The sequence below is a fragment of the Perna viridis genome, chromosome 8 (genome assembly GCF_037379345.1).
Source record: "Perna viridis isolate PV_CMFRI_1.1 ecotype Kerala chromosome 8, ASM3737934v1, whole genome shotgun sequence".
Classification (NCBI taxonomy): domain Eukaryota; kingdom Metazoa; phylum Mollusca; class Bivalvia; order Mytilida; family Mytilidae; genus Perna; species Perna viridis.
Genome location: NC_142452.1, coordinates 33032066 through 33059445, shown reverse-complemented (window position 1 = coordinate 33059445; position 27380 = coordinate 33032066). Strand labels below are relative to the sequence as shown.

Here is a 27380-nt window from a genome sequence, read left to right as displayed (position 1 = left end):
ATAGACCAACAAAAATGTGGCAGTCATTCCCTATAATTTAATTGTGGTATTAAAATTCAACTAGTATGTCACCAAAAAAGAAGGTAGATGGCGTCACAGTCATATAACAATATTTGGTCTATGAGAAATTGACAAAAAATGTTATCCAATTAGAAAGCTTGTGACTTCTGAAATTAAATTATTACTCGTTATTATACAAAATAGATTTTCATTTGTCAATGTAACAAATCAAATTTTCAAAATATCATTCTCTTGACATTTTGAAACTGACAAGTTAGGAAAAGGAAATATATTATATTTCCATACGTTTGATATTTTAAATTTTTGTTTAGGTATCTAAAAGTATCATATTCAGAAATTTTAATGTGAATTTTGTTTAGGATTATATTCAAATAATTGTACTCTTAGATAGAAAATCAATAGTTAGATATTTAAGATTTCTGCCTCTGAACTATGCACGTTTGTAGTAAGTAAAGGCGTTATGAAAGTGAGATTTCCTAACAAAATGGTAAAATATCATGCCTTAGGAAAAAAAATTGAGAAAAGAAAATGTTCTTTATTCAAATAATGCTTAAGATCACTGTCTGAATTTATATACTGCCTTTTCCTTTCAGACTGGATTGAATTAAAATTTCATAGATGAATATTCAAGGACAAACCGTGCTACATTTCAGCCTTTTCTAAAGGCTTTTATTTAGGTTTATGGTTTCCATGTCAACTAAATGAAATATGCAATTTTCTAGTAGACTTTAGGAGTCTTTTGCAATGCCATTTTTTTAAAGACCCCTCATCGTCAGCTGTTTTAGATGCTTGAATAAAATGAATCTAATAACCAAATATATCTATGTAAAATATAGCAATTTTGACCCTTTTTTCAAACTATGTAGTAATTTACTGTTCCGCCTGGCATTGTTGTTTGCATGTAACACGACTTTTGTCCTTCGTACATTGATTTGAAGGTCAAAGCCTCGTTGTCACTAATTTCGAAATTTACAACCCTGTTGTCATGGAGAGTGCTAGTTACCACAATATACTCGGATTGTATTGCTGCAGTATCACGAACCAGTGCGTTAAGGGTTGATTTAACAAGAGTTTGAGAGTTTTCAGAAACGATGTCAAAATCTGCAATTAAGAATAAAAATATTTTTGGATTAATACTCATCCAACAGAGCGTAGAAAATGTGAATCAAATATTTTACAACAACAATTATATCAGCAATAACCATAACAATTAGCACCAACATCACAATTTAACCTGAACTAAAGTTCCGGTGAATTAACAAGTGTACAAAAGCTGATTTTTTTTTTCTTTTATGTCGATCTTTCAATAATTATTTATGTATGCCTAGCTTAAATCTTACTGGTACTAAGGATAATATTTACCAATATTAGTTTTCTCTTAATGTATTTTACCTTTAATGTGACCGCCAGCTGCTTCCCATGGAGCGTCACCGGAACATAAAAACAGCATGGCACTGTAGTGAATCTGCTTCCCGGAAACTAATGCTGCTTTGACATCAGCGACAGAATGAAGTTGTTCTGGTGGACTGGTTTCATCAGCATAGAAACGTAAAACATTGCTACAACAAAGAAAAGTAGTAACATTATATTTCAAAAGTAAAGGCAGATGCAGCATATAGTTTTTTTTATATTTTTTTCTAGACTTCTCCAAGAAATTTTTATTAGGCTTAAAGAGGCTTAGGGCTTGGTTGAAAGATTTTACAAATATTCGCTTTGTTAAACAGAAAATATGCAACCAATAACCAATATGGTAATAAGGGAGAAAACAGTCTCTTGGTGATTAGGAACTTAAGGACCATTGAGATATATATGTACATAATATACACCAATGCGTACTTTCTTGTATTGTTTCCGAATTGACATGTAAAAGACCACGTAGAAAGTGCTTTGGACTTATCAGCTGATAAAACGGAAACCATCCAGTGGGCTTCATCTTGCTCTGTCAGAAAGGCCTGTCGTAATATTGTCACTAAATTACCTAGATAAACAAAACAAATAATTTCATCTGAATATAAACCAACCTAAGAAAAAATCTGGTAAAGAATGCATGTCTTATGGTGAGCTTTAATTCGTTCTCCTTACGTTTGCCATGCAGTGGACGGGCAAAAAATACACAGGCAACTTTTCCTATTGTTTGAACACGAATTTCACACGTGTTTTGTTTGATTCGAGCAAAAAAAGTCTAACGGACTACGTGAAATTCGTTTTAATCGAGCCTTAAGGGGCATTTTAAGCTGTCAAAATTGTGTGACGTGAATTTAGTTTTTTTGGTCGTCATCATAACTAGTGGATCGTAACGTTTTATCTATCTGCGCCATGAAAACCGATTTGTTTAACGTGTCATAGTTTTCCTTTCCTCTTTCTTCTACCCCGGGCTTGACTTTTTATGAGCAACGCGGCGGGTATTTCTAGAAAAACAAATAACGTATACTCTACCGGAGCACCTAGTCCATGCTCCCAGTTTTTAGTGGAGTCCGAGTTGCTCATTTACTTTTGTTACTTTGTATGTATTATTTTAGTTACTTTATGTTCTTTACTGTGTCTGTTTTCCATGCCTGGTCTTTGTCCCTGGATTACATTCTTTTGATTTCCGTTAGAATCTTGGTTCCCTTGATTACTCTTTTACCCAACAACAACATTAATTTCTTGTTAAATTCGTGTAATCCCAATGAATTTATTGGTAGGTACTCTTTACACGTGTACTGACATTTTTAAAAACAAATTAAAACGAATTCTATTGTTCTCGATATTTGTGTCAGGTAAATTACCTGAAGAGTTCCGTTCAAACTTTGACATAGTGAATTGCGCAGTCAAGATGCCATTTTGTTTATACTGGAAGTAGAAATTTATGTTCCCACCAAATGGCTCGTGGAAATCTCCTGGCAGGGAGGACGGATCATTGCAGTCTGTTCCAGACATAAAGAAAGAAACTTTATAGCCTTCTGATAAGTGAGCCATGACATCTTGGAACCCGAATAGTTCTTCTCTGGAAAAAAAAATATTAGTACACTATTAAAAGTATACTAACGTGGATATATTGGTCATTCTCCACAAGAGAGAACGGGTAAAGCTTGTTCCATGCTAGGGGCATAGGCGGATGCAAGGGTGCTCCAGCCCCAGCCCTCCTTACGTCGAAAAAAAAAAAATAGTTGATTATATAAGAAATCACTAAGCCATGACAGAGACGGTTCCCTCTTAGGCCAGTTAGGAGATCCCCTCTTTTGGGAATCTCGGGATCTGCCTCTGCTGGTGATACAAGGTGCATTATTTGTTTTTTTTTCTATGGAGTTTTCTGGTAGAGGGTTTCTTTAAATAAATCTAAAATTATAAAGTACCGAAACGATGCCTTTCGTTTCGTTTTTGTTGTTTTTATTGGTTTATTGGGACTATAGTACATGCTAACAAATAAAAAAAATTAAAAAAATGGTCTTTTTGTTAGTGTTTTAAATGTGCATATAAGTCCACCTCTCGTATTCGTATCAAAGTACTAGTACCCACAACTCAGATGACAATCCATTTTTTATTTGAAAACCATATCTACAACTTAAGTCACATTACTAATTTCAATTCTCCTTCGTTTTCCAACTTCACTGATCGTCGTACATTGTAATTATCAACGGCAATGTTTATTTTACTTTTTTTTTAATTTCAACTCACATCTTCCGGTCTTTCAAGGATCTGCCGCCCTCGCATACTGCCGTAAATACTGTTGACAACAAAATAATAAGGCTATAATTAACAAATATGTGTTTAACTCATGCAAGTAACTGTTACAATAAGAGCAAAAATCAAAAGCAAAATATGATTCAGTTTGTTCTTTTTTTTTCTTGAAATTCAACATGAATAGCGCAATCTAATTAAAATTAAATTTTTAATTACGCTACCCTCCATAAAAAACTTGACTTTGCATATGTCAGATCGTATATTTTAATCAGATTTTGAGGTATTAGTCTTTGTAAGAATCATGCAAAATCTGAAAAATGTGATACACCCCAAAAAGATTACATATTTTTATTTTTGTAATTAAGTTGTTTTATGGGTCTATATTATGAAATGTGTATATTCATTCAAATCTGCCTGCTCTTAGGAGATAACAAATATTGAAAATCCTATAGATTCTCTTGTATTTGAGTGTCATTTACAGAGTTATTTCCCTTAATTTTGAAATCTACAGTGCATTCTATATATTTTTTATCACCTAAGAGCACAGGTTATATGAAAAACCGAATGTTAATTTCTGTTTACTATGGCAATTTAAACAAAATATAAAAAATAATATGTAGGTTTTCTTTTATTTGTTTGTTTGTTTGTTGGGGTTTAACGTCCGAGCAGCAATATTTCAGGTATATTCAGATGATGAACATGAAATTGATGATAAAATGAACATGAAATGATGATGAAATGAAAAGGGGATGGGACACAAGGACAATTGGGTCCACAAATTTTGACTGCCACTGGAAATAGGGAGAGGTGGGTAGGGTCGGGCAATTTAGCCTCCTGTGGCGGAGCCCTATGGTTCCTACTCCGGGAGAATACCACAGTAGGGTTCTTTAACGTGCGAGGAACGTGGCATCTTTCCCAACACGGTGCACCACTATGGTTTGCGGTCAGGTTTTCCGTATTATAGCCTGAGAACCCCAGCATGTAACACGCCAGGGGTACCCCATTCCACCACCTGGAGCACACATTCCAGTTGCTCTGTGGGCAGAGCACCCTAGCCCCCGGCTAAAGTTCTGAGCAATATTTAGTCGCCTTTTACGACAAGCTTAGCGCTGCTGCAGGCCTATTCTTTTAACACCCGGACCTGCACGGGGCTGTAGGTTTTCTAACAATGAATCACATTTTGCACAATTCTTAGCTGGAGTGCTACTTAATAGCTGAAATGCCATTAAACCATCAAAAATGGATTTGCGCCTGTGTGTACAAAACAATTTACACACAAACAATAATATATATATATATATAGTGCCTTGAACAAATAATTTAATACCGCGATGTTGTATATAGAACTTTGGCTTTTGACTTGTTATGAATATCTCTTGTAAATAATCGTGATTTAGAACTCGGTTCAGTTTCTATTTGGGTTCTATCACAAGTACTTGAGGACAGGACACTGTATGTCACCCACAAAGCCCCCATATATACATATACATATATTTGTTTTAAATATGATAATGAGGGGGAGGGGCTATTGGGGTGCCATACAGGGTCCTGTCCTCGAGTACCTGTGGGTTCTAATGCTGCTTTTGATGGATTAGTCATTAAAACACGTAAATATACAGCAAAGTGAAATACCGATATCATTTCAAATCAATTTGTATTTTTTTTTGGAAAAGAAAACAAAGGTTACACTACCGTTCCGTCGTTTTTGTTTTGTTTTGTTTTTTTTAATTTTGTAGTCTTAACTACTCATCATTATAGGTTTATTATTTATTATTGTTATACTAGCTCCCACTCTTATATTGCAATCACCCTGTACATCCTTCAGACCTTAAAGCTTCTACTGGAGGGATTGCTTGGCTATATTTAGTATATTAATTATATTTGCATGATAACTTGTATTTTTTCATCCCTTTCCTTGTTGCTGGCTCATCTACTTTCTGTTTACTGTACGGAGTATTCTTACTAAAAAGGAAGTTGTGGCGAACTTACCTCAAATATAAATAGATTCGTAACCTTAACTGTAGGTAATATAGTTTTAATTTACAGTTCTTCACAATTGGTTTCACAAAAAGTTGCATACATAAATCGATCTGGCATCACATGATGCGACTAACTTAAACAAAATATATAATTTTGAAATAGAACATTCGTGCTGTTGTCAGGAAATTAAACTTTTGGACCCACCTTTATTAATTGCAGACTAAATAAACCTTTATGTAAGATATCGAAGAATATATAGAGCAACACACACGTCATGCTTGTATAAAGTATATACAAGCATGCAACTACTGCCGGTAATCGCGTGTTCGTGAAAAAAAAATACATTAGAATTTTTTTAGTTGAGTACGAGTTGCTCATTTACTATTGTTACTTTGTATGTATCATTTTGGTTAATTTATCTTCTTTGTTGCGTTTGTCTGTTTTCCATGTCTGTTCTTTTTTCCCTGGATTACATTCTTTTGATTTCCGCTAGAATCTTAATGTGTTTCCTTGATTACTCCAGAAACAAACACACGTTCTTTTCCATGTGTCTCGTATAAGTTATAAAAGAGAGATTGTTAGGAAATTCATTGAGGAATCTGAACACATTTGCTAATATAACTATTGGGTAATCACACAATTATCGAACTGATAGATAAAAGCTCTAGGCAATAATTAAAAGGCGGGACGCCCATATACAAATATAATGAATGATTTTAACGCGCGCTAAACCTCACGCTTCCATTACGGCTGATGATTTCTATCTATATATTGCAATACAAACAAACGGTATATCAATAATGTTAAAGTCTGTTAATGGCGCATGGCCTAAAATTGTTATCTGGCATTCAATTTACGGGCGTCGTCCAATGTAATAAATCTATAAAATGCAAAATATGACAATAAAACGATTATTTCTCTTGAATGAAAAATACTGACCTAAAATGAAGACAACAGAAATCACAAGGTCCATTATTTCAGTTTAAGGTATATCTAAAAGGTTTCTTATCTCACAGTGTGTCCTACATGTTGGCTGTAGTATGAAGGTGAATGGATTTTTTATCTTGATTAAAATTGTTCTTTTTTTTTGTTCCATGTATATAAAATACAGGAAATACAGAATTTACTGACGTGTGGAAAAGGAAAAAAATATTCTGATTAAGTAGCAATTAATGGTGAGTGACACCTCCATTGAATTAAAAGTAAAGTTTGTTTTTGCATTCTCCCTCTGTTCTATTAAATGTAGAATGGATAATGAAAAAATGTAGATGTTTTATTTTAAATTTAGCTTCAACAAATAACACAGGAACAATTGTTATAATCTGTGAAACACAATATGTTATTGCAAGGCTACAGGTACTATTCCATACTGTGCTACATACCAAGTTTCAAGAAATTCAACTGAATAGTTTCAAAAAGCTGTAACAGTTGTATACATTTAAAAATTTCAGAGGGCATATCTTCCATAAAAAATTAATGGATGAAAAAAATTCTGCCATTATCCACAACAATATATATATTGTATCCTCACTACATACAAAATTTTATGAAATTCAGTTCTATACATGTCCTAATTCCCTGTCAGTACTTCTATCAAGCTAAATTTCATTTAAAGTGTTTACAAGAACACACCACAGAACCCCATTGATTACTTTTAACTATATTTACCAGTAATAGTGACCTTAGACCTTTGAACTACTGACCTCATACTCAATGACATTTACAGTGTCAGACTAATACATGTAAGCTCCAGTTTGTGTTTATTTCATTAGAATTAGACAAAGCACAATGTAAAGTTAGGTTGCAGTCAAAAGCCACATTTAATATGGTCTATAACACTCATCTTGTGCAAAATACAGGGGCATATATATAATTAAACACAGAATTTTAGTTCTTATAGATTTTTAATAACAACAAATAACAGATTCATGATAAGAATAATAAACAAAATAATTATTTAAGTACCATTCTGTGTAAGAATCGGACAATGGGTGGCACATCATTTTCCCCAATTTTGTCATTTTTGCTTAAAATATATTCAGTACATCTAGAAAACAACCAAAAAAGATATTTAATTAATCATGAAGCATCTGTGACGTAGATATTTTTTCACTGCTTATATAGGGAAAGAGAGCGGGAAAATTTTTCCCCCATATTTACGTAGTGCATTTCAACTAAATTGACATATCAATATCTTAAAATGGCAAATTTTGATGGTTATACTGGTGGTTATCAGGTATAATTAATTGGTAAATGCAATAAAATCTCTGCCTTTTTTTCTTCATGTGCCACACCTTATATATATTTTGCCCGATTCTTAGACGGAGAAGTACTTAAATGATAATACACAACTTGTTCTTCTGATTTCAATCCATTAATTAATCAAATACTTAATTTCATTCTGCTTCAGACATGATTACTTGATTTCACCATTGTTCATAAATATAATGCCTTAAATAAAACCGAATTGTACTTATTTTCACCATTGTTTGTTTTCAAACATTGGCGTGAGTATTGAAGTTTCATGTAATGTTAAAAGTTAAAATATTACTATGATTAACACCATATATGCTTATTTTGATGAATCAAAATAGGGCATAAATGGAACATTAAGTGATACCCCATCACATAATGGTAAAAAAAGGAGGGGGGGTAGTAAAATGTTCAAAATGGACAAATTCAAAAACTACATTTTGGATTTTGCTGAAAATCAAATTTAACCTATATTTTATGGTACTTAACAACCATGCAAAATTTAAATAAAAGATCCATTCTCAAGTTATCATCTGAATACCATTGAAGGATGTATGAACAGACAAGTACCTTTTTAGAAGGTATCACAATATACCTCACCACTTTCGGAGGTGTGGTGGGGGGGGGGGAGGCAGTATAAAACTGTTCACAAAATTCTTGAAGATAAATATTCCCAGAAAATAAGTACAGTTACAGTATGATTAAGTTTAAGTTTTTGTAAGAATCAGGCAAACTGGGAAAAATCAGAAAAAAATACATGTCAAAACCCCACTGACCTGACGAAGTAATATTACTCAAGGTCACTTACTCTTTTCGAAAAGACCATTATTTGATCTCTGCATCACTGGCTTTGCTAAGAAATTTTTTCAATAGAATGTTAGAAAAATGAGATTTGACAAAGTTATCTGGCCTTGAAATGTTCAGTTCATTTTCAGTGCATTCAATGTAATTACCACAATGGACCAACATGATATGCGAAATACTGTCTTTTTTTTCTTGATTCTGATGGTGCAAATAGCCAAATTACACTATCAAAATGGTGGGTTTTTTATACCATGTTTCACCCACTGCCTGATTCTGACAGAGACTGACACATAACAATATTTTAAATGAGGAGATTTGATACATAGCTAGTGCTGTAACACAATGACCTAATAAAGTATAGGTATCTGAGGTTATGGTAACAACAAAATCTCATTAAAAAAAATTAATCCATGTTTAAGGAGGTAGACCTAAGGTAAGGGACACAACTCTTAAAAATCACTGGAATGCTTGTATTCAGCATTTTACATCAATTTCATGAAAGCATCAAAATGACTTAGATTGATTTCATTCTGTTTCAAATGAAAGCTTGATAGGCTTTGGTGAAATTGAATATGATACAAACATATCACTGATTAAAAGAGTTATGTCGTTTACCCTAGGTCTATCTTCTTAAACCATCAATAAAAGAAAATTATGAAAAATGAATTCAAACCATTCATTGGATCATTCAAAGCAATGTTACAAAGTTCGAATATTATTTAATAAATTTATACCACAAACAAATGCACTTATGCCCTAATTAAAAAGACTTATATTTGCATTATGACATGAATATTACTGAATAGTATTTTTCCTGTGTTTAAACAAATTGACCTGTAGCACAAAAAGAAAATAATACTCTTGAAAAATATGTGCATTAAATTGTCCTCAACAGCTAAAAAATTTGTAAGTATATCAATATGAAAATTCTCTTGATCAAAAGAAAAACAAACACTTCATTCTGGAAAAATGTTTTCCTTTAAAAAATGGAAAACCCACATTCATGAATCATTTAATGATTGATTGATTATTGGTGTTTAATGCCCAGGCAGCAATATTTCAGCTATATTCAGGTGATGAGTCATTTAAAAATACATATATATCAAAGTGCACTCATCCAAAAAGATAACCTTTCATGTTTCTAAAACTTACAGCACTTACATTGATGATGTTCAGGGAATATTAATTGACAATCACCTGATGAACTGCCTTTGATAGTAAACTGCCAAGGAGATTTCAATTTTCTATCATTCCAAAATTATTGAAGTACTTCTCCCTTTAAGAATTAGGCAGTATGTAAATTGTATATAAGGTGAGCCATATGAAGGATAAAAAATGCTGAGATTTTATTGCATTATCTAAGTGTTAAAACATGATAACCTTCAGAAATAACCATAAAAAAGTTTGTAAAATTTACCTTTTTAAGATATTGATACGTCAAATTTACTTGAAATTTGATTTAGAAAAATAGTGGGAAAATTTCCTGCACTTTTTCCTTATACAAATATATAAGCAGTCAAAAAATGTGTATGTCACAGATGCTTCAGTATAAATTTAAATAGGTTTTCAGTTGTGTTCTAGATTATTGAATATATTCTAGGCAAAAAAGATCAAATTTAGAGTTTTGATGTGCCACCCATTGCCTGATTCTTAAAAAGAATTGTACTTAAATCTGTGTCTTTCCCTGAATTTTTCTCTGTAAACTGCCCATTTCATTTCTACCAATGGAAGTTCATCTGATGGTTCTTATCTAACCAATGGAGGAACAAATCTACAAGCCCAATTCCCAAAAAATTGCCATGGACATTGAAATGGTGGTCATAATGTTTCTATGAAACCTATCACAAACTGATCAATCATCTTTAAACTCAATGCCTCCAGCCACAGTCATTGTATTTTCTATATTGAGCGGTTGTTCACTGGTATTCAGACCTCCACTGTTAATCCCTCCCTCCACAGTGACATTAGAATTGACTGCTATAATGTCCTGAGAGTTTGTACCATCAGTTTCTGATGTTGACTGAGATGACTGCTGGGTAAGTTGCTGTAGAACAGAAAATTACAATGTAGATCATTTTTTTGGGTCTCCTATAAATGAACATATCAGTTGATATTTGCATGTTTTTAACTATCAGTCCACAAAAAATTCAGACACTGCCAATGGTAAAGTGATTTATGGTGAAGAAAAAACCACCAAACAAACGATGCTTTTTTCAGTCAATATATGCTATACTTTCACATAATGATAAGCTTTTCAGCATTCAGATCTGCACTTTTAGAAAATTATACATTCATCTCCCACTAAAATTAACCAAATGCAGCCCAAATCAAGTGCAAAGTCAAAGTACAATCTATATAATTTTTTTCTCAAAAGTGCAACAACCAAATGAAAAACTAAAACTGGTTATGTGGTCTATAGCTGTCACTGAACAAGAAATAAAAGTGAATTTGGTGGGTTTTTGACAAGCATGATCCACTTCCTGTCTGATTTTTATATAGACTGCTTCTTAACATTATGAAATTGACCTGTATGTCATGATTCACTATATAGTGTTAAATTTGTAGAGACTTGGTCAGTTAAGTTTTTAAAATATCCTCCTGAAATTCACGAACAGACAGACAGACAGACAGACAGACAGACAGACAGATAAACAGATATAATGATCAATCATATACCATCCAACTAAGTGTACTTAAATGTCTACCTGTAAAGCCTCCAGTCGAGAGGGATCAGTAATGACAAATATTTGTTGTCCATTTTCCAGGACAGATATGGCTGTAACCCCACCCTCCTGTTGTAGCTGGTCCAAGGTGATAGAGGTAGGTATAGCATTCTGGAGGATGTTTGAGGTCTCATCTTCGCCTGCTCCAGGTAGTACATTCTACGGAAAGAAAATTATGATTTATTTTGGTAAGAAATATTTTCTCCACGGCAATTATCTTGATTTTTTAATGAACTTCACACAAACACTAACACTACGAGCAGGAGATCCAATAATTTTGGTTCTTTCCTTTTTTTATGGACTATCTGATTATTTAATACAATAGGACCTTACCTGTTGTGAGTCCTCAAAGGTAAGGTATGTTTGATTAATTAATACCATAGCCCCTTACCTGTTATTAGTTTCCATTTCTAAGGTCTGTCTGATTAGTTCTTTACCTGTTGTTAATCCCCATTTTAAAGTCCGTCTGATTAGTTCCTTACCTGTTATTCTCCATTTTAAGGTCTGTCTGATTAGTACCTTACCTGTTGTGAGTCCCCATTGGCAAGGTCTGTCTGATTACTAATTATCATAGTTCCCTGATCACCACTTTCTGCTTCACTCACATTCAAAGCATACTCAAACTTCGGTTTCTTTGCAAGGGGCTCTCCTGATGTTGCATTTTCTACAAAAACAACAAGATGTTGTTCAAGAGGTCAAGCTAAAGATACCTTCTTGTTCCACAAATTACCTTACTATCAAACAAAGGTAAAATTTAAAGTTTAATTTCTACCAATCATGTCAAACCTTTGAACTTTGTCTAAGATCTTTCAGCTAAGTAAAGACTTTAAAAAAAAGATGTGATAAACAGTAGTATTAGATAAGAAAATGAATAAAGCTCAATAAAAGATGTTCCAAATTCCTCATCAAAGAAACCATATGGTCATTATATTAAAAAAATTGTCAAACAATAAACTGACTTACTGGCTCAATCTGAGATGAATTCCCCAAAAAAATAGTACACCTCTAATAAGAAACACATGAATTCAAACACCTAAGTCTTTCAATATTTTTTGTCAGCCGTGTTATTATCAACTTCCAAAATGGTAAAATGTTATGATATTGTCCTGTACTTATAAGCTGATTACGTCATTTTTGTGAACATTGGGGTACCACGTATTGACCATCCCTATCTTGGAAAAAGCTAGTATTCCATTTGTATTAAAGTAGCACTCCAGCTAAGAATCATGCAAAATGTGATTCATGGGTAAAAAGCCTATTTTTATTTTTGATATTTTGTTTGAATAGCCATAGTAAACAGAAATTAACATTCAGTTTTTCATATAACCCGTGTTCTTAGGAGATAAAAATTATATAGAATGCACGGTAGATTTCAAAATTAAGGGAGATAACTCTGTAAATGACATCTAAATACAATAGAATCTATTGGATTTTCTATGTTGATTATCTCCAAAGAGCAGGCAGATATGAATGAATAATTATGCATTTCATAGTATAGACCCATAAAACAACTTAAATTACAAAAATAAAATTTGTAGCCTTTATTGGGGTGTATCACATATTTCAGATTTTGCATGATTCTTAAAAAGACAGTACCTTAATCATCAAGGCTGGTTTGTGTTTCCTAGACTGGTGTGGTTCTCAAGTGCATTTACCAAGTGTACAAGAATGAAGCTGACATGATGCTATTTTCAGGCTCCAGAATTTACATGCACAAACCGGATATTGATGGTTTTTCTGGCAATAAGTACCGGTATACAGAATTAGTTGATAGTTCAACCATTAACACTCCCTTTGGGAGTGTATAAAGCTTCTGTCAAAATATCAAGTGGCTGTGATAAGTAGTTGCAGTGAGAAAATTGTAACAATAAAGGTGGGGAAGGACAAATGGATGCTTAAACAAACAGGCACTATGATCACTATACACTGTCAGCTTTCAAAGCAAACAATTTTTAAAATAAGAGTAGTTTTTAACCTCTTAAAAGATATCTTTTCACATACCAGCAGCCAACTGTTGTTGATATAGTTCTGCCTCACTTTCAGCTGTGACATCTTCTCCATGTGCCGTCCGTTTATGCATGGCTAATGTAGAAGTTTGACGATATGTCTTGCCACAGCGATTACAAACATAGGGTTTAGATAAAGTATGAACCACATGGTGTTTATAGAGACTAGAGTATTCAGTAAATTTCTTCCCACACCCTGGGGATGTACAAACATAAGGTTTCTCTCCTGAAAAAAAAAATTCAAAAATATTACATTCCCATTTTTTAAAAAAGGACTCTGAAAAAGTCTGACACTTGAATACTGCAGATGTATTAATTTTCAAGGATTATTTCAAGGGAATGTATTCACTGGTATCAATTTGCGCAGTTTAAAAAATAAATCTTAGTGTTATATAGTTTTTAAAAAATCCATTTCGCTGGTACTAATTTTGGCGGTTTTCTGTCCACTGCAAAAAAAGCGAAAATTAGTACATCGCGAAACTTAAAACATTAACAGTATATAAAAAAAGATAGCATATTTCTGGAAATGTTTAAACAAGAAGCATCTTTAGAGTTGGGAATCATTGACATGATAACAACAGTGAAGATCATTCATAAAGAGATGTGCAATAGAATTCGCAGAAAATGTGTTTATAGTAAAGTAAACCTTCTAATGTTCAAGGTTACACTATATATATTCAGAGTTTGGATAACGTTTACAGCAAGTTATTTTTCAGGAATTTTATTAAATGGAATTTATTTTACTTAAAACATGACTTGTTCATGTTGTCATGTTAGGCATACCCCCACTCATACAGTTAGTAGATATCAGGCAGCATCCAAAATAGCTTACAACAAAGGACCCATCTATATAAAGGATCATACCAAATTTTAAATAAATTCATCTGTTGGCTGCGGAAAAAAATGATTTTGACAGATGGATAGAATGACGGATGGACAAGATGATTCCAACAAGATGATGGTATAAATGTATACGACATATTTGTCTGAGTTGGCTTAAGTGAATGCCCATATACCAGTCACTTACATTAACCTATAATCAGCTTGGATCATTAATCTTAATCAATGTTGATTGCTATTACACTGAAAATTAATTTCCTTTTGAATCACATCTATTGAAACTTTGTACACAATCTAAAACCGGCAATGCAAAAAAATCTACCTTAACTGATCCAAACTTAAACTCTAGGGTTTAACGAATACATCATGGTTTTGAATCTGCATCTTTGCCAATTTACATGTAACTGGGGTTCAAATTAATGCTGGTCTGAGACCAGGATACATAAATTACTTCTGTAGGACCATTAAAAAAATCATATAGCAGGCTCCAGGATATACAATACTTTATCCTTCACTTTATCATTCATTCTTATTGAGGACCTTTCACTATCTTGTTTGACCTTACACTCTTAAAAGTAAATTGTAATCCCAGATAATCTAAATTAAGGTCATGTACTGATAAACACAAGTTTCACTCCCCAATCCTACCTGCTACTCAATAGCAACACAAGACACTAAAATTTAATGGGACATACCTGTGTGAATTCTGATATGGTTTTTGTAGTTAGTAGCGCTGGCAAATGCCCTACCACATCCTTCTTCTGTACAGACATATGGACGTTCACCTGTGTGGGTCCTAATGTGGACCTTTCTGATGTTTGATGTTGTAAAGGACCTATCACAGCCCTCAAAGGGGCACTTAAAGGGCCTTTCTCCTGCAAAAGAAATTTTATCTAGTAGTCAATGAGGGGCCTGATGGGTTATTCTCGTTCTTCGTGATCGGCCCATTTTCGCTATCATGATCCATTTTTCTAGATTTATTTTTCGTGATTTGTGATGAAAGCATTGTTCATGAATCGTTTTCATTGGAGTTTTATGTTCGTTGTTCGTGATTGAGACATATTTCATTCTCGCGATTTTTTTTTCCATTATGGAAATAAACATTTCCATTGAGTTGTTTTTCTTGGCTCAAAAAGTTGAAGTGGCGCAATAGTTTTAAAAGTGCAATTAGAACTTGGGAGAAATCAACACCTAAACAAGTAATGAGCCAGTGATGCATTTGATTATAGCTTAATTGAACCCATCTACAACACAAAAAACCAACTTCTGAATCTCTATTATCGAGATTGATTGGGGATACTCTTTTTATATTTTCGTGATCCGTGATCATGGAAATTTATTTTCTGTGAATCGTGATTAACAAAAAAATTCAACTCGTGAATCGTGATGAGACCCCCCACCCCAATCAGGTCCCTCAGTCAATGCCCTACTGTAAAGACCATCTTCAGTGTGACACAGGGGAAATCAAAACACTTACAAACAAACATACAAGTTTATGTCTCCTTGGACTGATCAAAGGTCAACTATTCACATGTTCCATTGCCTTGGTTGTGATGTCATGATGTTGTTCGAGTTTATTCATGTACTGTAAACCCTTTTTCTGCCTCTCAAAGACATTTTTGGACCCATCATATATCAGATCCTTGATTATCATTTTACTCCTTTTTGGAATATAAAGAATTTTAACTGAGTGAAAATGTCTTAATTACCAGTATGTGTACGGACATGTTTCTGTAAATCTCCAGACGTTTTGAATGCTTTTTCACAGTCTTTTTCAGTACATTTATATGGCTTCTCTCCAGTGTGGACACGGGTATGACTCTTCAGACCATAACCTGTGGCAAATGCCTTACCACAACCAGAGGTTTCACATTTAAATGGTCTGTCACCAGTATGAGATCTTTCATGGACCTAAATAAAGCAAAAATAACATACAATCGTAGGTTGATCTTTTGTTCGTTTGTTTGAACAAAGTATTCATCCTTGAAAATAAAGTTAAATTGCATGATTTAAAAAATTACTTAAATGCATGCTCAAAAAAACTGAAATGAAAAAGTTGTTGATGGACAAAAGATTGACACCATTAATGCTATATCCAACCCTGAAAAAGGAGACTTTACTAATAGAAACAGGACAACAACAGAAGAATAAAATGGAATTAGATGCATATGACAAAGTTTAAAGAATCAAACCTTTAAGTGATGTTGAGTGGTGAATAGTCTCCCACATCCATCAAAGTTACATCGGAAAGCCCTCTCTCCAATGCTATTGACAAACTTCTCGGATATTGTTTTTTCAGGGGCTATACCAGCTGTTATAACTGTCTGTAGATAAAAATAAATACTAAGTAAAGCATAAATACAGAATAATGGCAGATTTATAGTCAAGGGAGAAATATTACAGTAGGGTAGTAAAGTGACTTGCTGTCAAGATGTTCACTTCTTACATTATTCTATGTGCTACAAATTTGAAAGTCAGACAATATAAAATTCCTTGGTTAATCCAATTAGTCTCGGAATTTTAAAACCACACAAACAGTTGAAAAAATTCTGAAACAAGTTTTACGGCACTGGGAACTGGATATTGTTTGGGATTTATACATGTACATGTAACAGGTCTACACATTTATTTCGAACTCTATATCTTTTCATTATAATTATTTGCTCTGTCATTATCCCTAATATTTTACCACAACATCAGAAAAAAAATATAGCATCAATAATTGTTATATATAGAAGAATTCTGTGTAAACTTACAATATGTCCAGGAATAATTTGCCCTTTAGCCTGTTGCAAAGCCTGCAGGGAGTTTTCTTGTTTGATGCCATCACCCTACATGAACAAAAAATATATAAAAAATGTATATTGATCTTTTCTTGTTATTTGAAAGATTTCCTAAAGCTCCTAAAACTTGTATGTTTTATATACTTGTGAGGATTTTAATTTTGATTTAAACACATCAAGTTAAATTTTGAGGTTTTGTAAACATGGAGATTATTTTTTGACAAAACAGTTTTTGTGAAGGCCATTGTTTGTGTTTGTCTCCACCGTATAATTGCAGCATAATAACATATGTTAACAATAATTATATACCATTACAGACTTTAAAAGGAATATGATATATCATATTTGATATGTATTTATATACATATGGGTAAAATTTACTTTCAAGAGTCAAAAGTCTGGGACTATTTTTCAAGTTTCAAATCAATAGTCCACTTGAGTAAACTAAAAAAGTCCTCAATAAATTGTCATTGAATGTAGTTGAAGGTCCAAAACCTGGGTAAATGAAATTTCAAAGGACTGATGTCAGATATTCAGGGCCCGGACCTTGGATCACTGCTTATCTGAGCCCCTAATATATCCAGAAAGCATAACATATAGTTTCTGCATACAGCTTACAGGAACATAAGAAATACCTGGTTTGCAAACTGGTCTAGATTAATAGGACCAGAATCCAGGGTACTGTCACCAAACAATGATATGGCTGAGGGATGGGTAATGTAAGCTGTAGTACCATCTTCTAACTGTAAAGCATGCACACCATCTGCAATAGATGAAATATTTAATATTTTAACTCCTAAAGAAAATTTGTTGTAGTTCATGTAGATGATAAGCACTAGTTCTAAGATAAATTAAAACATAAGAACTGCCTCAGTGGTGCCAGTGTAGATTGCTTGCATTGTGTGAGAGAGGTTGTGAGGTTGGATCCCCAGCCGAGTCTCACCGAAGGCTTGGTTGGCACTGCAACACCTCCACGTATATTGTATTTACGTGGAGGGGACAGTGACAATTGGTTGGCTTAGATTCAAAGTAATTAGTCCAAATGGGGGGCATACCTGCCGGCTAGCACATTTAAGACCTGGCTCAGTGTTTCGTTGAACAAAGCAGGGTCTTCTAAAATAGTCAGTTGTTCTTGTCTTGAAATATCGAAGGAAATTAAACAATGACCAATCAAATAATCAATGTAAGAATGAAAACTGATTTATTCAATGTGACATAGTTTTCCTTTCCTCGTTTGTCTACCCTGGACTTGACTTTTTATGAGCAACTCGGCTGGTGTTTCTATAAAAGCAGAGGACTCTTACCCTACCGGTGCACCTGGTGCATGCTCCCAGTTTTTAGTGGAGTCTGAGTTGCTCATTTGCTTTTGTTACTTTGTATGTATGATTTTAGTTACTTTCTCTTCTTTGTTGTGTATGTCTGTTTTCCATGTCTGGTCTTTGTCCCTGGATTGCATTCTTTTGATTACTGCTATAACCTTGGTTCCCTTGATTACTTTCAGTTCACAAGAATGATCATTAACATAATAATTCTCAGAAAATGACAGATTTAAAAGACACAGTTCACAACACATTTGTTTTCATTAGAAAAACAAAAAAACAGCAAATCAAGCTTTACAGCTTTGACACACATTAAATGCAGACTGTAAATATCTTATGGAGTTTTAAAGCAACAATATCAATTTCAGGGACTGCAGTTACCTTTACCAGTATTCTGTATAAAAGCAGTTGTTCCATCTTCTAACTGAACAGTCTGGTCCCCACTGACAGTGTTATCTAATACAGGTGTGCTCTCATTCAGAATGGTATCAGTATCAGTTGTAACAGCGGAAGGCTGGACGGACAGATTGGTTACTGAAATGAGTAAATATTTTTTTTATTAGAAATCTGAACAATATTTTATTTTATCTAGTTGACAGATATTTTTCTATCTCTTGTACATGACAAAGTATTCGAAAACAGTGGTCAAAACACTGGGGGTGACTGTGATCTATCTTGGTCATCTTTAGAGTTTTGATGAAAAATGATGTCACAGGCCAGCAGTGTGTGTAATTGCAACACTAGAATTTTTCTGCAATGAAAGCTGTTCCATAAACATGATACATATACATTAAAATAAATAAAAATGTCAAAATTGGAATACTTATTAACAGAATGAAAGTTACTTTCTATTTTGAGAGTAAAAATATCAGTCGGAAGTACCTATTATTCTATATACCCTGGCTCATTATCAAGAAATTAACAACTCACATAATGGTCAAAAAAGGGGGAGGCAAAATGTTCAAAACTCAAAACCCGTTTCTTTGGATTTTGCTGAAAGTTGAACTTTACCTGAATTTTATGGTTTCCAAAAATAATTAATTGATCTGGATTTAGATTTTCCTATATATTTGAGTCTAATGCTGCTGATAAGAGGTTACTCCTTGTAGCAAGTGTACAACACATCGAAATTTGCAATACTGTGAAAGCACTTTAATACATGAATACCAATTTTCGTGGATTAGGGATCAAACACAAGTTCGATGATTCTTGAATTTGTGGTGTTGAGATTTTCAGTATACAGATCAATGGAAATCTCCTTTTCGTTGGTGAACAAATTTCATTTGGCCAACCCATGAAAACCACGAAAATTGGCACCCCACAAACAATAGTATTTCCACAGTAAGTGGATGGACCGACGGACAGACAAACATGCAACATTTAGGATTGTTCCACATAATACCTTGCCACTTCAAGTGGCAGGGTATGACAACATACCTTGAACAACTGCTGTGGTTCCATCTTCCAATGTGATAGTCTGACCCTCAAGAAACTTACCACCTAAAAAAAATAGTGATTTAACATCTATTAATTATCAGGACTAGTGCAGCTAATACTTATTACTTGACTAAATTGACCACAAGTTTGTGCTATTAAGCATAGGCCCACTATTATTCAACAGACATGAAAATTTGTAGTCGAAATGTAATAATAACGGTTTTGAGATACATGCGAGAAACTACTGTCTGACCCCTATGTTCTATTTTTGGTAATAGGGGCCATGTTTTTTGACAGAAATAACATTAAAAATAGCAAAAATCGTGGAAAAGGGCAATAACTCCAACATGGCTTAACCGATTAAAACCAAAATTTGACCAGCCATAGATCTCATCATGCTAAACACTATCACCCATGTCAGAATTAGCTAAACCTAATGGTTTTGGAGATATATTCAAAAATCTACCGTCTGACCCCTATGTTCTATTTTTAGTAATGGCGGCCTGGTTTTTCGACATATCAAAAATCCCCTCATAAGTACTATGCAGGATACCCCCAAAAAACATTCATACTAAATTTGGTTTCAATTGGTCAAGTAGTGTCAGAGAAGAAGGTTTTTGAAAGAAATACATGTAACATTAAAAATATCAAAAATTGTTGAAAAAGGGCAATAACTCCAACATGGCTTAACCAATTAAAACCAAAATTTGACCAGAGATAGATCTCATCATGCTGAACTTTAACCCACATCAGAATTCAGCTAACCTAACGGTTTTGGAGATATATTCAAAAAACTACTGTCTGACTCCTACGTTCTATTTTTAGTAACAGCGTCCATGTTGTTCGTGGAAATCAAATATCTCCACATCAGTTCTATGCAGAATACCCCAAGAAACATTTATACCAAGCTTGGTTCTAATCAGTCAAGTAGTTTCAGAGGAGAAGAGTTTTGTACAATTGTTAACGACAACGGACGCCAAGTAATGGCAATAGCTCACGTGGCCTTTGGCCAGGTGAGCTAAAAATACTTGCTAAAAAGCTGTCATTTTTATAGATAAAATGTAAGCACATAAAATAAGTCAAACCTTTAGGATGCTGTATAAATGCAGTTGTTCCGTCAGATAATGTCACAGCCTGGACTGTCTGTGATCCTTCTCCAGTTATAATAGAAGGGGGAGTAACTGATGTGTTTATCTGTTGAACAATATGACTGATATCAACAATATTGGATTGTGCATCCACAGCAACATCACCAAAACTCATAACATTCTGAATATGTTCAATACTGGTCACAGTTGATTGGGTGACGTCTAAAGACTGAGCATTTTGATTGGTCTGTAAAATAAAGGTATACTAAAGATTACGGAAGCTTAAAAAATTTCATAAGTTCAAAACAAAAATTTGAAAATATTTTAAAAAGTTTGTGATTTAAATTTCCCACATTCATCATGATAGTATGAGCAGGGGCAGATTCAGACGGGGGTTAGGCGGGTGTGTGCTCCCCCTAAAATTTGCAAAGCATGGATTGTCATGGGTAGATTTCATTGGTTTTAAGTTGAAACTTTAAATTCCTCGCTAATTTTACCACAAAAGATATCTACATTGCACCCACTCTAGAAGAATATTTCAAAAATTTAACCTCAAATTTTAACTGCGTGCCCTCTCCCCCCCCCAAATCTAAAATCCTGGATCCGCTCCTGATGAGGGTAAAAAACTTAAAACAAGTATCTATTTCCTAAATGTAAACACAGACATTTGTGTAAGAAGAACCAGAAGGCTTTTTTAAACCCAGATAAAAGCAATGTAACAAATAAGACAAAATCGCTCACCTCACTGAATTTTGCCTTTCAAGGGCAATAAATTAAACAAGAAGTAGTCCAACAACTTTGACTCCAGATAACTTTGATAGGACTTATCATAAGGATCATTTCAGTATATGAAAGTCTAAATCTATCGTTGTTTTCAAGACATTGGCTTAAAACTGTAGAAAAGAAACTGTCATTTTTCCCTGTCAAAGGCAATAACACTTATAAGAAGACGTCTGACAAATTTTATGCCTGAAGACTTTTGTAGTCCTAAAAATAAGGATCATTTCTGCTATTGAAAGAATTTATCCCTACTGTCTGACCCGTATGTTCTATTTTTAGTAACAGTGGCCATGTTTTTCAATGGAGATCATGATGCAGGATACCCCAAGGAACACTTATACCGAGTTTTGTTTCAATTGGTTTAATACATGTACTGTCAGAGGAGAAGATTTTTGAAAAAAATAACATTAAAAATAGCAAAAAAACTTTGAAAAAGGGCAATAACTCCAACATGGTTTAATAGATTAAAATGAAAATTTTACTGCAGATATATCTCATCATGCTGAACACTTTTACCCCATCAAAATTTGGCTAAACCTAACTGTTTTGGATATATATGCGAAAAACTACGGTCCGACCCCTATGCTCTATTTTTAGTAATGGCGGCCATGTTTTTCGACATATCAAAAATACTCACATCAGTTCTACATGTATGCAAGATACCTCAAGGAACATTCATACCAAGTTTGATTCCAGTTGGTTAAGTAGTTTCAGAGGAGAAGAGTTTTGGAAAGTTGTTAACGACTATGACAGATGCCAAGTGATGGCAAAAGCTCACATGGTAGCTAAAAAAGTAGTGAAGATCATGCAAGATAAAAGAAATATTTCTTAATATTACAAAACCTTCACCTTCAATGTAGACTTACCAAACTGGTAATGCTTGCAGCATTCTCTGGCAGGGCTCCAGTATTTAAAACAGTTGCCCCAGTCAAAGCGGAAGGATGAATAGCACTTCCCAAACTACTGACATCAACAACAGCATTTCTAACACCAGTGCCAGTCAAACTTGAAACATCAATAACAGTGCCTTCAGACAAACTACTAGGATCTACCACAGAACAACTATGGAGACCTGTTGTATCTACCACTGAACTACCAACAAGATTGTCATCATTCTCATGTAGTGTGATTTGGTCTGATGTTTCTAGCTGAGTATTGGAATCATCTTCAGATCCATCATGAATTGGTACAGAAATGACCTCATCGTCAACTGTGAGCTGATCAGGGATTGACGATGGAATAGTTATAGTACTGCTTTCCATTTATTCTGAAAAAATATATGCATAAAAAGTTTTAAAACATGGTAAAATACAGTTTAAAAACTAGACATCTTGCCATGACAAACTAAAATTAATCCATTAAGTCTTTAATTACATCAAAAGAAGCTCTAAATGCTTCTGATCAGACCAACAGATAAAACCGACTACAGAGGTCATCTTAAAGTGTTAAGTCTCCTACTTTTCGCAAGACCCTCCTGATATTTCATTCAAATCTATATTTAAGTTTGAATTGGAAACTGTGTAATACTACATAAATTTTAATATGAACCTTCTGTTCTCATACAAGCAAAAAAAACACACATAGACATGAGTATGATATTTTTTAAAAGGGGGCAAGTGGTAGCAATCTTTAGGTCACTTATAATATTGATCAGGGAATCAGTTTTAGAACCAGATAAAACAACTGGAAATGAATATTCATAGATATAGGGGTCCTGCTAATGTATATGACCTATATAGTCTTAACAAGCTCCTGTTCCTAAATCGGAAACTGGGTAATGTCCAATGCTAACCAATCAATTCATGTAAACACCCCATTCTCATAAAAGCAAGAGACACATGTAGAACATGTGTGTGATATTTAAGATGTACATTTTTATCTCGTATAAAGCCAGAACTATGACGCTATGGCATTAAACATGACACAGATCTGCAACATTTATGTGATGTATAAATATATAATTATGCAAATCAAATATAAATACTGAAATTACGCGTGCAAGAAGTCACTAATAATAACAGCGACTTAAAAAATCTCCCACTAATGTGCCTGTGCCAAAGAGAGATATTTAGCTGTATTCGGAAATTTCTCCTGTCTAATTAGAACTTATGGCTTAAAATTGTAATAAATTACTTCAGTTTTTGTCAAAAGAAATTGATCTCAAACCTGTGATAGATGATCACTGTAATATAGGGAAACATTGCATGTTTCCTTACAAGGAAGGGACTGCGTCAGATACTGTCACAGTGAAATTTGATTCAAGTTCAAATAAGGTCTTTTGCTAAACATAAAACATATCCCAAAAACAAAACTTTGGCAAATCTCATGCATTAAGAAAATTTTGAGAGGGAGATCTCCAACTGAAGAATTTATTATAGGTTAAAACCTATAGCTAATCAGTATGCTGAAATTCCATGTAGATGAATTTTTTTGGTCTTGTTTGGATTAGTGCCTCAACAGAAGACTTTGGCATAGGGTGAGCAAGTCTCCTCACAGGACTCCATGGTTTCATAAGAATGGGCCCTCGTTTTCCATTAAAATGCATAGATTCATTATATAGGGCACTGAGTTCAGTATTGAAAGCAAAACATCTTTTGGTGCAAAAATACTGATAAAAATATCCTATTTTCCATTGAGCTCATTTTTTCCCCTAAATTTATCTCTTAAAACTTAGCCAAATTAACACTGTGTCTGGAAACAAGGACAGCCATGTTGGAAGTTAACTTTCAAATAAGTGTCAGTACTCCAAAAGGCACCAATTGTGCCCCTCTCCTTTTTGATTTATGAGTCAATAGTTCCTAAGATGTCTTTCAAAAGAAAAAAAAAATGTGAAGTATTTTAATTTCATTGTCTTTAGTTATAATTTTATTAAATTCTATGAGCAATCCTTTGCAGTCACTGCTTATAATTTCAATAAATCAGAAATGCAAGTTTTTAAACTACAATCCAAATGCTTAAATGATTACCTTGTTGTCTTTTCTTCTTTCATTTTTACTTTTCTGTGACTTTAATTTCTCCCCCTTTTTAAAAAAAATACTGCTCCAAGAAGTTCTCTAAAGTAGTGCATTTTCAGATATTATTTGAAATGCCCCAGTTATTTCACATGAAATAGCTGTTTCCTCTCTCTAATTTAGATTTCTATTCTACTTTCACTTTATTTTTAAATAATTATTTACAAGCTTATTTTTAATAAAGTTTTTTTTCTGGACTTTTTCCAGCTCAGTGTTGTAGGGAATCTCACTTCGGCCTCCATTTTGTTTTGTGAGATAAATGAGTAGAAGAACAATACAGGAAGCAGTTTATTTGTTTAATACGCAATTCGAATCTCAGCTACTAAGAATTTTAGACGGAGAGACGGTCCTGTTGTGAGTTACTATCCCAACAGCCTCTATTCCTGCTGAACACTGGGAAAACTTACCCAAAATCCTTCTCACTTATCTAGACCGCCATGCATCAGTTTTTTCAACAGGAAGCAATAAACGTTCTGGTCCCCCGTTGATTCCGTAAGCTCTTCGTAGCAGGTGCTCTGTTGGAACATTGACCTTAAATATAAATAAATCTTTCAATATAGATCAAAATTATACGATTCAAATTTTATGTTGCTTATGTTTTAATTGTCGATGCAAATAACCCAAAGTATACATGCCTTAAATCAATGTTAAGAATAACAAAATGATTTCGGTCATCCATTACCGTAAATAAACTACAAATAGACTCTCTGTACATGGCTATATAGTTCCGGCTTAACCACACCATCAATGACCGCTATGACGAATTTTGTAAAAATCAGACAGTTGGTGAAACATGGTGTGACAAAACCCACCTTTTGAAAGTTTAATTTGACTTTTGCACCATCAAAATCAAGAAAAAAAAAAAGGATTTTCCATCATCTGGGTAAATTGAATTATAATTTCATTGAAATCCTCTGAAAATGAACATTTCAAGGGCAGACCTTTCAAAACCCTCATTTTTGTAAAATTCTATTTAAAAAAAATCCAGCGAAGCAAAGATAAAATGATGGTCTTTATTTAAATAGCTCGAAAGTATTTAATAGTCAGATCGGTGGGTTTTTCCAATTTTGCCTGAGTCTTTCAAAAACTTACACTTAATAATAATTTTGGGCAGAGTGGTGCACACTATCATAGTTTGGCAAAAACAATGAATTTATGTCCTATACAAGAAGCAAGTTGTCAAGACACCAATCTGGTGCAACAGGAGCGGATCCAGATTTTTTTTAAAGGAAGGGTGCCAGCTGGTGTTCCCAAGAAAAATGGGGGTGCTACGACATTATTAGCCACTTTTTGTCAATTTTACATGCACATTAAATCTACAAATTTTCAAATTAAGGGGGTTCCAACTCCTGCCCCTGTGCACATGTATTTATATACATGTGCGTCTGTGAAAACACCGACTACTCGTCGATGCATCGCTTTTATACTTTTCATAAATTAATTGTGGGTGCTTTTCAAAAAGACATCTGGTTATGGAAACATGAACATCTGTTGAGTTTTTATTCTGTCATTGATCTCACCGATTTAGACAGTAGTTCAATTAAAACAGAGAATGAGTTACAAAACGGTCATTACCCAGACACATGCCTCCGTTGGGCCAACGTTGGCTAATGGTTGGATCGTTGGTTTTTAGTTGGCGTTGGCAAGACAACGTTGGCTCAATGTAGGCCCGATATAGTAGTCCGTAGTTATTGAAATGTTTCTTCTTGATTTATTTTTAACCTACATGGTTTTTACTTGACAACCAAATGATTAAACACGACATTTTGAAATTTTAAATACTTTCATATCATAGAAAGGTTCTACGTAAGCCCAACGTTGGTCCAACGTTGGCCCTATTATATTTGAACAACCATTTCATTTTATGGTTCTCTTTTAAAACTTGTTTTAGAAGCGAATTCTGCGTGAGAGTATTGTTAAATTGTAATTTTTGAATCAAAACCATGATTACATTATTTGCATTATTCTACATTTGTCCAACCCAGAGCCAACAGTGAGCCAACGCTGAACCAACATTGAACCAACGTCGAAACGATTTTGGTAACAAATATATTAAAAAAGACTTAATATTATTTTTGATGCATAAATGTATGTCGGTCTCAAGAAAGTAAAACTAGAAAGCAAATCAGGACGTATGAAAGCAAATATTGTGTTGCATCTAAAATGCCAACGTTGGCCCAACGTTAAAAAAACCAATATATATATATTTATTAATGTAATTTTACTTCTTTCAAAAAGTATTGTTGGCTCTTTTCTCGGGCTCTGTTAACTGTATATTTAATATTCATGCAACAAGTATTCGCATTTAATATTTAGAACTTAAGAACACAAAATAATTATTATGAATAACCAAATCTAATTTATGATAACAACAGTGTACATGATTATCTCCCCCTTATGCAGCTTTGCAACTGAGACCACTATACACCTTTTCAAAACAAAAGTTGTCTCTCATTTTAAACCAATGTATACATATTTTCAGTGTAAATTCATCCTAAATACAAAACATTGACAGGTATTATCATATGTCTATTCAATGCAAAAAATTGCAAATTTCCAATAATTAGTATACCAATGCTCATAGTATCTGCTAATTTTATAATAACCTCGTAAACAACAATCGGCTTGTCATTGGTATAATCTTACTGTAAGCAATTTATATGATAAACTGA

At 33.7% G+C, this 27380-nt stretch overlaps 2 protein-coding genes across 5 annotated transcripts; both read right to left on the bottom strand.

Annotated features, from left to right (window-relative positions):
- Positions 1-540: 540 nt before the first annotated feature.
- On the bottom strand, positions 541-6733 carry LOC148610293 (uncharacterized). Its single transcript, XM_088542635.1, has 6 exons — positions 6604-6733; positions 3679-3727; positions 2790-3007; positions 1858-1999; positions 1414-1580; positions 541-1122 (listed from the first exon to the last, which is right to left on the bottom strand). Exons 1-6 carry the CDS (start codon positions 6635-6637, stop codon positions 875-877), a joined length of 858 nt encoding a protein of 285 aa, XP_088398761.1. The 5' UTR covers positions 6638-6733; the 3' UTR covers positions 541-874.
- A 943-nt stretch (positions 6734-7676) lies between these two features.
- LOC148610292 (uncharacterized) lies at positions 7677-25241 on the bottom strand. Of its 4 annotated transcripts, XM_088542633.1 has the most exons (15): positions 25116-25134; positions 24664-24717; positions 22564-22964; positions 20915-21164; positions 19830-19892; positions 18774-18926; positions 17709-17836; positions 17047-17121; positions 16483-16614; positions 16000-16201; positions 14986-15165; positions 13446-13676; positions 11969-12108; positions 11427-11603; positions 7677-10765 (listed from the first exon to the last, which is right to left on the bottom strand). In XM_088542633.1, the coding sequence occupies exons 3-15, from the start codon at positions 22957-22959 to the stop codon at positions 10574-10576; spliced, it is 2319 nt and encodes a 772-aa protein (XP_088398759.1). In that variant the 5' UTR covers positions 22960-22964; positions 24664-24717; positions 25116-25134; the 3' UTR covers positions 7677-10573. The 4 variants fall into 4 exon arrangements, with proteins under 4 accessions (XP_088398759.1, XP_088398757.1, XP_088398760.1 ...); XM_088542631.1 differs by lacking the exon at positions 24664-24717 and having other exon boundaries at positions 25116-25241; XM_088542634.1 differs by lacking the exon at positions 24664-24717 and having other exon boundaries at positions 18780-18926; positions 25116-25241.
- Between the last annotated feature and the right edge of the window lie 2139 nt (positions 25242-27380).

What these genes read in the sequence shown, in the direction of transcription:
- LOC148610292 (XM_088542631.1), bottom strand. Translation starts at nt 22,959, where the DNA reads ATGGAAAGCAGTACTATAACTATTCCATCGTCAATCCCTGATCAGCTC. An exon ending in TATACAGAATACTGGTAAAG is followed by an intron (nt 17,837 to 18,773) that starts GTAACTGCAGTC and finishes CATCTATTGCAG; the next exon opens with ATGGTGTGCATGCTTTACAG. An exon ending in CCACTCAACATCACTTAAAG is followed by an intron (nt 16,202 to 16,482) that starts GTTTGATTCTTT and finishes TGCTTTATTTAG; the next exon opens with GTCCATGAAAGATCTCATAC.
- LOC148610293 (XM_088542635.1), bottom strand. Translation starts at nt 6,637, where the DNA reads ATGGACCTTGTGATTTCTGTTGTCTTCATTTTAG. An exon ending in GTTTGAACGGAACTCTTCAG is followed by an intron (nt 2,000 to 2,789) that starts GTAATTTACCTG and finishes TTGTTTATCTAG; the next exon opens with GTAATTTAGTGACAATATTA. An exon ending in AGCTGGCGGTCACATTAAAG is followed by an intron (nt 1,123 to 1,413) that starts GTAAAATACATT and finishes TCTTAATTGCAG; the next exon opens with ATTTTGACATCGTTTCTGAA.